The following is a 13,785-nucleotide window of genomic DNA, read 5'->3' on the forward strand; positions in this document are numbered from 1 at the left end:
CACCCACACATTCTGCAGCTCTCCACAAATTCCATGCCCACCCACACATCCCCACAAACCACGTCATACCCACCCGCATCCACATATACCCTCACAGCTTCCCCCACACCTCACATACACACACATCCACAGCCTCCCACAAACTCCATGCCCACCCACCCCCACAACATACAAGAGTAGGACTTCATTTTGAGCTATTATGGAACCACTTCTATATATACAGTGCAAACACACACAAATAGGGACAAAAATATTTTTATTTAAATAAAATTAAAATACGTTATTACAGATGTTTGATTTTTAGTATATAATTTGTTTTGTTTTTTTTCCTGGTTCCAAGATGGCAAACCCCCTTCCCAAAAGGTGTACTTCCAGGGGCAAGGGGAGGGACTTCTGGCAGCAAAGGTCAGAGATTAGGGGTGGGATTTCTGGTCCCAAAATGGTGATCAGGGGGCAGGGTGCTTGTCACCGGGCAGGGCCTCTTGCGGCCCTTAACAGCTCACCCAAACTTGTTAAGTGGTCCTATAGCTGAAATAATTGCTCACCCCTGAATTAGTATTTTATAGGCAAGAACCAGCACTTTAAAACTTGATCTTTTATTCTATTTCATATTTGTGTTTGATATTTCAGTTAGATTAAAAAAATTGTTCTTATCAAGAAATTTTGAAAAAAGCATGTACAGTGTTTAAGTCTTCTCATCATATATTGAATTACACTGACTTAGGTGAAAAAGAAGCTGGTTTTATTATGCTTGTAAGTGGACTTAGGCAGCTAAGTTCAATTATATTCCACTCTACTCAAGTCCTTGAAAAACAGTTAAAATGAAACGTGGGTGAGGCTACCTTCACTTCACTGCCTTTTTTGATTCAGTCATAAGGATAAGATGGTACATTACCAAAGTAGGCACATGAATACATTTTCATGACTTGAACAGGGTGAAATAGAATCATACTTAGGCACCTAAGCCCAGTTAGACACCTAATAGTTACAACAGTCAGGTCCCTAGTCTTTAGTTAAAATACAGACCTGAGAGTTTGATATTTACTGTTGAAACAAAGTGAAGAAAATAAAAGGATTTTGATAAAATCTAAGTCGTCTGTTTTGTCCGTTGATGACTTTACTGTGGTCTTTTCCTTGACTCCCAAATATGGTGTTGGAAAGCTGCTGTTGATTTTTGGAAGACACTTCACATACACATGACAATATGGTGAACCTTGTCTAATACAGTACATGCAAAATCTGGGAACTTGCTAAAGCTGGAAAATGTATATGGTCCCAACATGCCTTATGAGGAAATATGCATATATAGCATATATATGCCAGAAACAGCTTACTGGGGAAATAGAAAGGAAATTTGGGGCCTGGTTGTAGACTCACTTTGTATATCACAGAAAATAATTACCCATTTTGTGGGCGTGTGAATTACAAAGGCTGGGCTGAGTGAGAGAGGTAGAGGGGGAGAAGCAGAGGCAGTCTCATATAATTCTGTCTTAGATAAGTTTCACTGTATAAACAAAAATATTTTCACTATATCTTACTTCTTAATAGTATTGTACTGATTTTCATATGAATCAGTATAGAAATAAAAGCTAGGATCTGCGTGCGTGCACCCTCCCCCTCCATTCCATAAATAAAAGCTGTGATCTACCCTCCATAGCAATTGAAGTAAGTGGGGTTTGGCAGAGAAGTTTAAAGCCTGGTGATTTCTATTACTGTTGGGGAAGCAGCTAGTAAAAGGTAAGACTTTTTTTGTAGGTTGAGAAACTGCTAGCTGGTTATCTTAAAGAAGTTGGAATTAATGAAGAAAAATTTCAAGAAGCATGTTCATCTCCTCTTGCAAAATCACATACTTCACAGGTATGTTTTCTTTTGTTAAAGAATGGATACATTTTAATAGTGTACTGTTAATTTTATATTTCCACTAATATACCAGAACAGGTATGAAATTTTGAAGTCTTCTCTCAGGCAAAAGTAATGTAGCTATATTTAGGTTATGAATTATGATTAGCGCATTTCTTACATTTTATTTGGGATAAACAATAACACTTGAATACACATTTCTTTGTGGCATCAAAAATTTTATGTAAAATGTTTCCTGGAGTTTGCTTTTTTAAAAGCAAGTTTTAAATTGTATTAATTGCACAGTGTAAGCGACTTCACATTCTCTCTTTGATGGTTGGTTGATATCAACTTAAAGGGAGTTCAGAGAAGAATAACAAAACTGATTAAGAGAAAGTGGTAGGATTATCTATTGAATAAAAATTATTAAGACCTGTAAATATCAGGTGGAAAAGCAACAAACAGGGCTGTGAGGAGGGACAGAGTATAAATTTGTGAGTAATTTGAAGGATATCTAAGGGAAGACCGAATTTACTAAAATGGCATGGGATACTGAGTTTGAAAACCATAGTGCAAAGGGAAACTAACAATAATTGTGTGGTTTTAATTAGTTTCTTTTTAAAACTTATTTACAAAATAAGCTCCTGAGTAAAACTAACTAAAGTCCCAATCAAGCAAATCACTTAATTACATGCTTAACTTTCAGTATCCCTTAGGGTACTTACCAGAGTGCTTAAGATGGTAGCTCTCCAGCACAAGAGAAACAATGCATCAGTGTACTCTTACTAGGGCAACTGGGTATTAAAAGGGGATCTTCTCTGCAGGTGCCTGAAAATCTTCAGTGTGTTCTTCATCTGTTCTTGGGCCTGAAGTGAACACTCAGAAATCATATCAGTTGATACAGGCCATGATGGACAGCACTATATATTCGCGTATGCTAAGGAACAGTCAAAACTCTGGAACTAGTCTTTTTAAGGTGTAGTTTTGTGTGGTACACTGACCTGACTTCCAGAACAGCCATACCAGGGGTGTCCAACCTTTTTGAATGTGGGGCCGGATCACAAACTTTTTATCAGCCAGTGGGCCGGCGAGCCATATTCAAACACCTCACAGGAAGTGGCATCACATCAGGAAGTGATGTCACGTGACCTTTGACACCAATGAAGTTGCAGGAAGGGACAATGAAATGAGTCTGGAAATGTGGTTTAATATCCATATTTTGCCTACCCCTGATCTAGGCATACCTATGCCTACGTTCTACTATGGGTACTTATGCTTCTGGGCTTTGCTGGTTGCCACCACCACCACCCTTCCCCTTTCTGCTATATGTGCCAGGGTGTTTTTAAGTCTTCCTCAGAGGTACTGGGTGTTGGCTACAGCCGAGGCTAAGGACTTTGACTGGGGTGTGCCAATGCTCCTTCTGGGACCAAATCCAGAAGTTTTTGGCTAGAGAGTTATGTCCAGAGGTAGACAACCCCTTCCATGGGTGCCAGAGCATAGCATACAAAGGCATTTTGCTTGGCACTTGTGCCTCGGGACAGACTTCAGGGGAAGGGCCAGGGCTGTGCTGCCACAACAAGGATAGAGCCTCTTGTGGCTCCCCTGCTGTCTGCCACTGGCACGCCAACATTTTACAAGTCAAGGCTGCGGGTGTTTTTGGCACTGCCCAAAAAATGCTGCCAAGCCCTGGCCTTGACCCTCTGCTCGGGGTCCCACTGGTTGCCAAATTTGGGGTCAGGAAGGAATTTTACCCCATGGTCAGATTAGAGCAGACTGTGGAGGTTTTTGCCTTCCTTTGTAATGCTCCAGCACCCGGCTTCTGGGATGTGGGCACAGCCGGCTCCCAGGAGGGAACACCAGGCTTTAAGGTTAAAGTCTCGGCCCCAGGAGATGGGGGTCAGAGCTGAGCCTCCCTCCACTGTGAAAGGCAGGGACCCCCCCACACACACACAGGTGCCGGAAGCCCACAGTCACCAGCTCAGCCCCAGGGGAGGTGCCGTCTTCCCTGCCTGGCCAGCCCTACCTGTGGCGCCCCGGCCGGGCAGGAGGTGGCAGAGGCAGATGACGAGGGCGAGCCCGGCCACCGTGCCGCCTCTGCGGGTCCGCATCACCGCGCCATGCTGGGCTGAAGGGAACCGGGGCCGGGCAGCACCTTGGGGCTCAGCAAGCACAGGCTCCGCCTGAGCCCGGGGCCGCCCCGCGCAGTGCGGCACGGCCAATGCCGACAGCCCGGCAGAAGGAAGCACCTGCCCGCCCATGCTGCTCCGCCTCTGCCGGTGACCCGGGGCCGGGTGGCCAAGCTGGGCTGCCTCTCGCCTGTGGGTGGGGAGCAGCGAGTTGCTCGGGCCGGGAAGCGGTGGCTTCCCCATGTGGTGCTGGGGTCAGGAGGAGGTGGGCCGCGTCTGCACCGGCCAGCAGAAGTGGCGGCAGAGCCATGTGCCGCTCGGGAAGGGATGAGCCCGGCAGGGGCTCAGCTGCAATTTCCCCCTGCCTAAGTGCAGCTGAGCCCCCTGCTGCTCCAGCTGGGCTCATCCTGTCCTGAGAGGCACATGGCTACTCCTCTTCCCACACGCACTGTGTCAGCAATGTCAAGCTGACGCGGTGCATGTGGGAACCTTGTCCCTTCCCCAGCCCTTCAGCAGCCATTAGGAAGCTGCTGAGGGGCTGGTGAGGGACAAGGGATGGGAATGAAAGTAAATCGTGTTTACTTTTGTTTCCCGTCGCAGCACCGCGGGCCACAGAAAATGCCTTGGTGGGCTGCATGTTGGACAAGCCTGAGCCAGACAGACTACCTAGGTGGATGCTTTCCTTTGAGTGAGTGGGAGATTGAGGCCTTCATTCTTCAAGTGATCTTTTTGGATTGGGGTTAACCCAGGGTGAAACTATTTAGACCAGATTAACAAGAAGTGTTGAAACTTTTCCAGGGGAGTGTGAGCCACATGAACCATATTCATAGCCTTCTTGATGTTGATGATGATGCCGCTACCATATTTTATTGCATGCTAGTTGCACCCTTTTTTGTGGAAGTCTGTAGAAGAAAAGATTTTTCCAGAGTCATGGCCAATTGTCTGACATAGAGCATGTCCTCTGGGAAACAGAGCTAGGAAGTGCGGCATCCCAGGACAGTCTCGGTGAGGCAGCAGAAACTTTCTGGTGTTGCAGGACAGTAACTAGCTGGGCCTCATATCCTTGTTAGGGCAGTAGTAAAACATCCAGTCCCAGAGAAAAATAGCAGCCATCTTGGTGGCCAATCATAGTGGCTACTTGCCCTTTTACAGTGAAGAAAAAAAATTCCCTTGCTTAAGATATGTACCCCAATTTTGGTGTGCTGATTTTTTGCGGGAAATACGTATGTGGTATGCAAGCAAATAGAATATATGCTTACCATCTGATCTCTCTGATTCCCAAATTCTTTACAGAGTTCAGACAAGACTGACAACCAGCTCTTAATAGCTTCAGTATGCATGAGGCAGTTCATGTTCTAGAAGGTCTACATCTTTTAACTATATTTCAAAACCCTTTCCTCCCAGATCTGTTATACTACAACAGATGGAAGATTCTCTACGCAGACCTGAATTATACCTTTCACATCACAGCCTGGGTGTCAGATGGTCTTACTTTTTGCTCGTCTGGAACATCCTCCCTATAGCCAAGAAAAATCCCTAAGTAGACTTGTCTCACTTAGTGGATAAGCAAATCACTTAAGTGGATATGATTATCTTACTAGGGCAAGGTGAATTCCCTAATGCTAAGTAGGAGATCAATATCTATCATCCATGGCTGTGTGTAGATGAAACGAGAGGCATGTGTGCATGACACTTTAAAGCAGGCTAAATGCTTTTGCACGATTTAATGGTGTCTGCATTTGCACGCCTCAGCAGCATATTGTGCATTAATTCCAGCCGCTGTAGGAAATTCAGCAGTGTAATGCGCTTTAAATGACTTGGGGCACAGCAAACCAGAAGTCCTTTGAGGAGTTTTAGTTTGCTGCCTCTACAGCTGTGGAGCAAAGCACTGGGCTCTGCAGCTCCATGGCTCTGCAGGAAGCCCTGCAGGCAGGCTGACAGTAGCCCAGGAAAGCTGCTCCACCCAAGAAAAGCAGCAAGCCTGATCTTTTTTTCCCCCCCTGGAGCCTACCTGCCTGCCTGCCAGAACTGTGCGGTGGCCTGGTGCTTCCCTCTGCTGCCTTTGTGTGTAGGGGGCATAGCTGCCAGGGAGGGAAGCATCAGTTCCTCCTCCACAGCCCAGGGACGGCTCCCCTTGCTGACAGCTCGTCTTCCCCTCCCCACCGGAGAGGCAGGTAAGTCAGCGGGGTGTGTGCATGACGTGGGGGTTTAATCAGCCCTAAATTGAGGCTGTGTTTTTTAAAACCCACCACTTCAATTTAGGGCCCCTCTTTCATCTATTCTACTTATACCTACACAATAGGTAGGTTATAGGACTGACCTGGGAAAATAAATTCATAACTTTACTGGACACCCAGAGCCATAGACTTAAGTGATATTGTTTTTTAGCTTATTTTAAGCTACCTCTTGCCTTTCCATGTCACAGGCAAGACTCAGACAGGGTGTGTGGGGAAGCAGGATTTAGTGGTAAGGGCAGAAGCCTGGGATCAAGAACCAGAGATCACAAGCCTGAAGTCTAAGGGCCAGCATGTAGGCAGGGATGCAGCAAAAAAGCTTAAGACTAGGAGCCAGACAGTATTTCAGGGAGCCAGACTTGAGAGAACTCACAGCAAGGAATCAGCTGCTAGACAGGTTGAAAGCCCACTGAGCACTACCAGGGCTGCTGCCTATATGTAGCAGCTTCACATAAGCACTTGTTTGAGGGCCACCTGGGGGCTGTCAAGCAGCTGCAGCCAGTCCTATCCAGGTGACCAGTGCTAGCTGAGGGCTTGTCTGTGATCCTGACTCCTGAAACTCCCTCTGCTAACTTTTCTTTCTTTACAATTGCTTACTTTCCAAGTGGTAACATTCATTAAGGTAATTAGGTTAAACTAAAGCAATTGTTCTGAAATGTACTAGGCCTGGATTATAATTGCTTTCCAGCTTGTGATGTTTGAAACCTCAAGGCTTATTTCCTCTCTCCCAACTATACAAGTTGATCCCACAAGAGATATTACCTTACCTCGCCTCTTCTGGAGCTGAAACAGAGAGCAACCAATCCCTAACACTTAGCTAAATTGCATTTAGCAGCCATCTTGGGTTACCACTCACCAGTACTGGGCAGGTGGTGTTTTCGTACAGCACTTGGTTTAAAATCTTGAAAGATCTGACCAGTGTAGTCCTCATTTTTATGAAGCCACCATTTGATCTACTGTCATTTGTATAATTTGCTACATTTGTCAATGAAGATGACCTTGATTTCTTGGCAAGAAGGGGCAGGTGAGATCCAGGCCCTATGCAGTTTTCCATCCAGATAAAATATTCTTAAGGACGCACCCCAGATTTCTGCTGCAGGTGACCATGGAACACCATCCTAAACCAGCACACCCACTCTCCATTTTTTCCCCTTGCAAAAACCTTGCACATTCATGAGGGCAAGCTCCATTTCCTGGACATAAGACTGTGCTTTGGCTTTTTGCTGGCAAATGAGGAAACCACTGAGATCATCTTCTCTGCCTAGCCATAGTGGAGAGAATGCAGGGTCTGGTGATGTCTGCTCAGTGACTTTCCAGGCTACTAAATAGCCAAGCTGTGTTTTGATATGATTATTGAAACATTCTCCACAAGAACCAAGAAGCATCTGCAGCATTATAGAGAAACATGTCTCCTAGGCATCTGTAAAGAGTCTGCTTGGAGCTATCTTCACGTATTCACAAATCACTATGAAGTTTCTGAAGTCTCCCCAAATTGGATTTAGCGTTTGGCAAAGTGGTCTTCATATACTCTTCTCTTGAGACTTTGATATCATCCCTGATACAGATCTATACAATTGGATTTTGGGAAAGCTTATTAAATAGCAACATCCAAATTCAGCTGTAGCATGAAGAGGAAATGCCAGACATTTTAGTCCTTAAGCTAACATATAGTCATATCTTAGTTACTGTTAGAAAGAGGACAGTAGATATAGTCCAAGTACTTCCTGGGGGGGTTTTTTGTGTCCTGCCCTTTAGAGTTCTGTGTACCTTAGTGACAATTTTAATTCCTGTCACCTTTAACCCGCTCTATGTTTTGAGCCCATACAAAAATTGCTACAAAGTACATCTTGCTACTACTGCATCCTACCCTGGCTTTATATTGGAGACCACCTGCCCCAGTGTTATTTGTCTTCCCAGTATAATTCTGCAAACAAATGCCTAGTTCCCCTTTACTAAAAGATGTAATGACTCAAAGTACTAGCTCTGTCATTAGCCATGGAGAAATGAGTGGCTTTTCCTCAATCCCACTTCTGAGCATTTCCTTTCCCTAATGGCAGGGGATGTTGCCTGTGTACCTGGCTTCTGTTAAACTGGAGGAAGAAAATGCTGGGGGGGGGAGGGAGAGAATTTTGCTATTTATTCCCAGGGTGCAGGATTTCACCTTAAAATAGAATCCAAGTCTTCTAAAATTCAGAGCACTGCCCTAGGAGACCATCATCTTTTTATTTTTATTTTTCCTTTGTTCTTTTTTTACATGCTTTTCATCACAGCTAGAATAGGTGGCTGAAACTATTAAAAAGTATACATGGTAGACAGAATCAGTAATGCCAACTATTGTAATACCATCACAAGACTCAGGATTTCAAAGTCAAAATAACTGCAACACGCGATCTCCCAATCCAACCCTTAGATTTCCATATTTTCCTAGCCAGTAAGTGGAGGAAAAAGAAAGGGCTGGGGGAGGGCGGGGGGGGGGCGAGATCGAGGCCTCTGCAGTGAGGGAGGGAGTGGGGCAGGGGCAGGGATGAATAGGGCCCTGGGTCTGGGGCGGGTCCTCCAAAAGGTGGAAGGGCAGAGGCAGGCTGCCCATTGCGGGCTGGGGCTCTGCGCCCTGCTGCCTTGCCCCAGGACCTCAGCCGCGTGACCCTAGTGTGCCTCCTGCCACTGGGCAGGTAGGGGATGTGCCATGCGGCCAGTGTGCCCCATGTCTCCTACCAGCCGGGCAGGCGGCAATGGCATTGCTCAGCTGAGCTGGGGCAAAACAGCAGGGTGCAGAGCCCCAGCTCACCTCTACCTTGCGGGGGAGGGGGGGGCACATGCCCCCATGCCTCCCCCATGGGTGTATGCTACTGCGGGGGGGACGACGACATGCCTGTCCCCCATGCCTCTGGACAACCTGCCCTGGTCCTGGGGCCCCATTCACTCCTGCTTCCACCCCACTCCCTCCCTCCCTGTGGGGCCTTGATTTGCCCCCGCCATGCCCCTTCCCTCCCCTCCCCTCCCCACCACCCTTACCACCCCTGCCCCAGTCCCTTTCCCTTCACTTACCAGCTGGGTGCTGTCTGTGTGTCTGTCATTGTCTCCGTGTCTGTGTCTCTTTCTGTCTGCTCCTCACTCCCAAGCCACAGCCCATCCTACCTTGCTGCTGCTTCTCACTCCAGACCCACAGTACCCTGCATCCTGCCAGGGTGTGTGAGAACTCCCTTCTCTGGGCTTTAAACCCCACACACACCCACAGTCCCCAAGACCTTCGCAAATACCACCCCACACCCCCACACATACTTCAAAAATAGCATCTCATGATATATATGCCAATCTCTTGATTTTTTTTTAAGAGTTTGTCTCATGATTTTTGGCATGGTGGGGTTGGCAGTACTGCAGAATTTCAGTCTTATTAGGCTCTCAAATCAAACAGCAACATTCCATTTTACAAATAAATTAATTAGTTCCCTACAACAGCAGAACCTATTTAGGGTTGACTGTCCACTAGCACAAAGTAGCAGGACTGGGACCATAAAATAGTACTTTTTACATGTGTTACTGCATCAGGCAGTTAAAATGCATATAGAAAACAGAAAATCAGTGTAGTGATGGTGAATTTTGAATCAGACAGAAGAGGATTTTTGTTTTCCATATTGGTAAATCCTCATCCTCCTTAGTTTCTTGTTTCTTCCCCCTCCCCAAAGTTGTTGGTGTTGTATCAACAGTAAGTGTTTATTCCAGGTGATAGATAACACAAAAATGTTTCTAAGTAGAGACAATACAAAGATGTTATTTCTTGCTATCTTGAAGTACACCTTTTGAAATCTGGGCTATTTTGAAATGATCAGTTGGGTTTCTGTTAATTTCTCAGTTTTCTCCCCCACAGGTCATTTTGCAACCTGTACTGGCAGCAGAAGATTTTAGACTATTCAAAGAAATGATGGTACAAAAAAATATTGAAATGCAGTTGCAAGCCATTCGAGTCATTAAAGAGAGAAATGGTAAGAAGCAATAAATGAGAATTTATAGTTTTTTTGTGCATCTTTTCAGCTGTTCTGAGAGCTATGTAATCTGAACAAGTAAGGTAAAATCCTGGCTCAACAGAAGTCAATGGCAAAACTTCCAGGCCAGGATTTCACCCTTAGGCTACAACTGGTTCAGTCAATCACAGCTTTTAAAAGGGAAATAAAAGTTAGCCAAAGTCTGTTAGACTGTTATATGAAATCTAAATTACATTTAGTTTAAGAATTGTGCAGATCATTGTGGGGTATTACAACAGTACCTATAACTTGGGGCAACACGATTGTTTTCTGGAGTACAACAACCATTGTCAAGCTGGCCACTCTCCCACTCCATATAGAATAAAGACTGATGGATTTGCAAAGCAGCAAGTTCCCTTTGTGCTTACACTTGCTATATTCTCAAACCTCTCTATGTAGCTGCACAGCAAGTTGTGTTCAAGGGGATGCACATTCAAATATTATTTTGTCACCTTGTTACTTTAATATACTTGTGTATAGTCAGTAATTTTGGCACAATTATCTTCCAGGCACTTCTCTTAGTCTTTTATTTCAATAAGCTCAAGCTTTCCTGAATCTCAAAGTTTACTAATTTCCTTCTTCCTATTTGCTGTGTGTATAGCAGAGGATTGAATGTGTAAGTTCTCTGATTTTATTCAGAAAAATTGCATATAATCATTTAGAAAGATGTCTGATTTTGTTCTTAAACATGAGGATACATAGGAGAAATGTTAATTGCATTCGTTTTTAAATTATTTTAAAATTCCAAATTTTAAGCCAGTATTAAAATAATACCTGTGAAAAGGAAAAAAGCAGCAGGGTAGATTTGATTTAAGTCAAATAGATTTAAATCATGATTTAAATCACTGGTCAGGAAGCCTAGATTTAATAATCGATTTCTACAAACAGTGCATTCTTGTTGTTTGATATCCCTTACTCATTTAACTTCTTGAAACTTTGCATTTTTAGAGAAAGGTAAAGGGCTTGACTGTGTGTACATAAACTTGCAGAGAGACAATAGGGCTGATGGGTGGGTAATCAGGTCTGTTATCTTTCATTTCCATATGCTGCTGTTTACAAGGGTGTTATCTCTGGAGACAACAAACTCTCCCTATGCCTGAAGAAGGGCATTTGTGCCTGAAAGCTTGCAAAGAATATTTTTTCCAACTATTTTTTTGGTCTAATAAAAGATATCACATCTACCCAAAGAACCTCGTCTGTCTATGATCTCTGGTGAGACAAATCCACAGCTTGAGAACTGAAACTACGCATCACACAGAGATGCTTAATGGGATCTTCTAGACTGAGCACTGAGTCCCATTGGGTAGAGTGGTTTTCTTTAATCTTTACTAATCTATAGAGAAGCCTCTGGGAACTCCTTAAGATTGGGCCCCCAATATAGTCCATAGCCTGTTGTGACCTATTTAAAAAACTTCTAAAAAGGTTACATGAATATATTGTCTCAAATAGAATATAATTAGAAGTAATAATCCCTATTCCATGATAATATCTCTGAGCTTTAACATATATTAAATTAAAACTATCTTTATATGTTTATTTTTTTAAAAGCATCTTAAATTTTAAAAAACGATAAAATCAAAAACATTGTGATTTAAATAAGCCCAATTTTTTTAATCCATTTTTATCCACCGAGAAGATTAGTAAGAAGAGGCAGCAGGAAATTAGGTGGAGGCTCTGTTCTCAGCTGTAGCTGAGCTGAGCATGGCTCTACAGAATTGCCCAAGGCAGAAGTGGTGTAGGTTGTAGTTGTCCAATTTCTCCAAGTGCAATGCCTTGTACATTCTGAGGGAGAGTTGCTAGGGCTGTTTTCTGTTTGCTCTCAGTTGTTTGTCTTTTTAAACCATCATTAAAGGAACTAGTTTAGAAGATAGATTGGGACACAAAAGAGAAACAAAAATATAAGGTTTTTTAATATTCTTTATTTACAACACAGTAGGCACATATACATGACACTGCGTCACTGTAGAAACATGCTATGGCCAAAAACTGTGACACCACTGCTACGTCACTGTAGTGACACGCTCCTTTGGTATAGTGCGTTGCTATGGTGACATAGCTGCTAAAAATAACCATGTGCCATGCTGACAGTAGTATGAGCTGTTACTGTGCCGTCATTTAGTACTTTCTTTCGGAAGTACTAAATGACGGAACAGTAACAACAGCGCGATAGGAGCATGTGTAGACATACCCACTTAGACACATACCTATGCGACATAAATAGAACTGCAGCAGAAGGACATACACATTTCAAAGTCATACTTACAAAGTTAAATGTTAGAATGAAGGTTGTTTGTGCAGGCTTAATTTGGTCCACTTGTGTGTTTGCATTCTGATGTAGTCTTCACATGATCGCATCATATTTTTTCTACAGTTACCTGCTTCTTTCAGTGCACAGAATGAATAACATTCACTGAATAGGTAGCAATTCAGTCTTCCTTTTTTTCTTATTATTCTGTGTGTGACCCCATGCCATATTTATTACACATGATCCAACTGCACTACAGAGTAATTAATTTTTTATGGTCTTTTGTAACTTTCATTGTCATGATATTCCAGTATTTAAGGAACATAGGATTGGAAAGAAACTCATGGGCCATCAGATCTACTCCCCTGTATTTTTGTATTCCTTAGATAAGAGAAGATTACTTGCAATTTATTTCTCTGCTGATATCTTTCCGATAGGATTTTTACCCCCCCTTTCAGACTTAGGGTTTTATCTTTTTATGTTGCTTTTTGCAGTTAGTTTTACAAACTGCAAATTTTCAGTGTGGTTGAGTTGTTACTTATGAGTGTCACCAACCAAAGAGCTAAGAAACTGGTTTCTGAGCCAGCTATGGGTTCTTACAGCTTGGGGAGATGGCCTGTATTGGTCACTGAAGCATGTACGTCTTGCTTTGCCTGCTCTTCCTCTTCCTTGAAACTCAAAACTTTAGTACTCGGAGGCTATGTCTACAAAAGACATTTATTGCTGAGTTATCCAATTAGCTTCGCAGTACAGATCTTGGCGTCTATATGTGGAGCCCTGTTAGGCCACAGGAAACTAAAACCCCACAGTAGGTTAGTACTTGTAAATACAAGTACTGTCCTGTGGAGTTTTTTCATGAGCTGCAACACATGTGTAGACACTGACCCAACTGACTGGGGCATGAGGTTGCTTTAGTGAGAGGGCTGCCTACTGGCTAGCCCTGCACTGAAGCACCCTTGTGCTCCAGCCAGCTGCTCCATAGCACATTGAGCCAAGTTGGAGCAGCCCTGGAGTGGCAGGCTGACCCCGTGGATCCCCTGCCAGCTGGAGCAGCTCTGACCTGGCTCAGTGTGTTGTTGTCTCAGGCACATGTGTAAATGCAGTACCAGGGAGCAATAAACTCCAGCAGGATATGCACTGGAGTTTATTAATGTGCATTAATATATATATATAGATGTGCTTGGAGTGTTGTTGGGAAGCTGATGCTAAGGAATCAATTTTTTTTGTGTCACTTCTGAAAAGCAGCATTGCAGGTAATAATTTTCCCTTGCTTTCCTTTTTCTGGCTGAGGAAAGTGTGCTAGATGAAGTGGAAATCCC

At 43.8% G+C, this 13,785-nt stretch overlaps 1 protein-coding gene across 3 annotated transcripts in view; it reads left to right on the plus strand.

Moving 5' to 3' along the window:
• Positions 1 to 13,785, plus strand: part of CFAP36 (cilia and flagella associated protein 36) — a 53,533-nt gene that overhangs the window by 5,340 nt on the left and 34,408 nt on the right. For all 3 annotated transcript variants that reach the window (XM_014595074.3, XM_006272486.4, XM_019500717.2), the window contains 2 exons: positions 1,756 to 1,857; positions 10,068 to 10,182. In XM_014595074.3, the coding sequence (XP_014450560.2) occupies positions 1,756 to 1,857; positions 10,068 to 10,182 (217 nt within the window). The remainder of the gene's footprint in view (positions 1 to 1,755; positions 1,858 to 10,067; positions 10,183 to 13,785) is intronic.

The sequence above is a fragment of the Alligator mississippiensis genome, chromosome 1, assembly GCF_030867095.1.
Source record: "Alligator mississippiensis isolate rAllMis1 chromosome 1, rAllMis1, whole genome shotgun sequence".
NCBI classification, from domain to species: domain Eukaryota; kingdom Metazoa; phylum Chordata; order Crocodylia; family Alligatoridae; genus Alligator; species Alligator mississippiensis.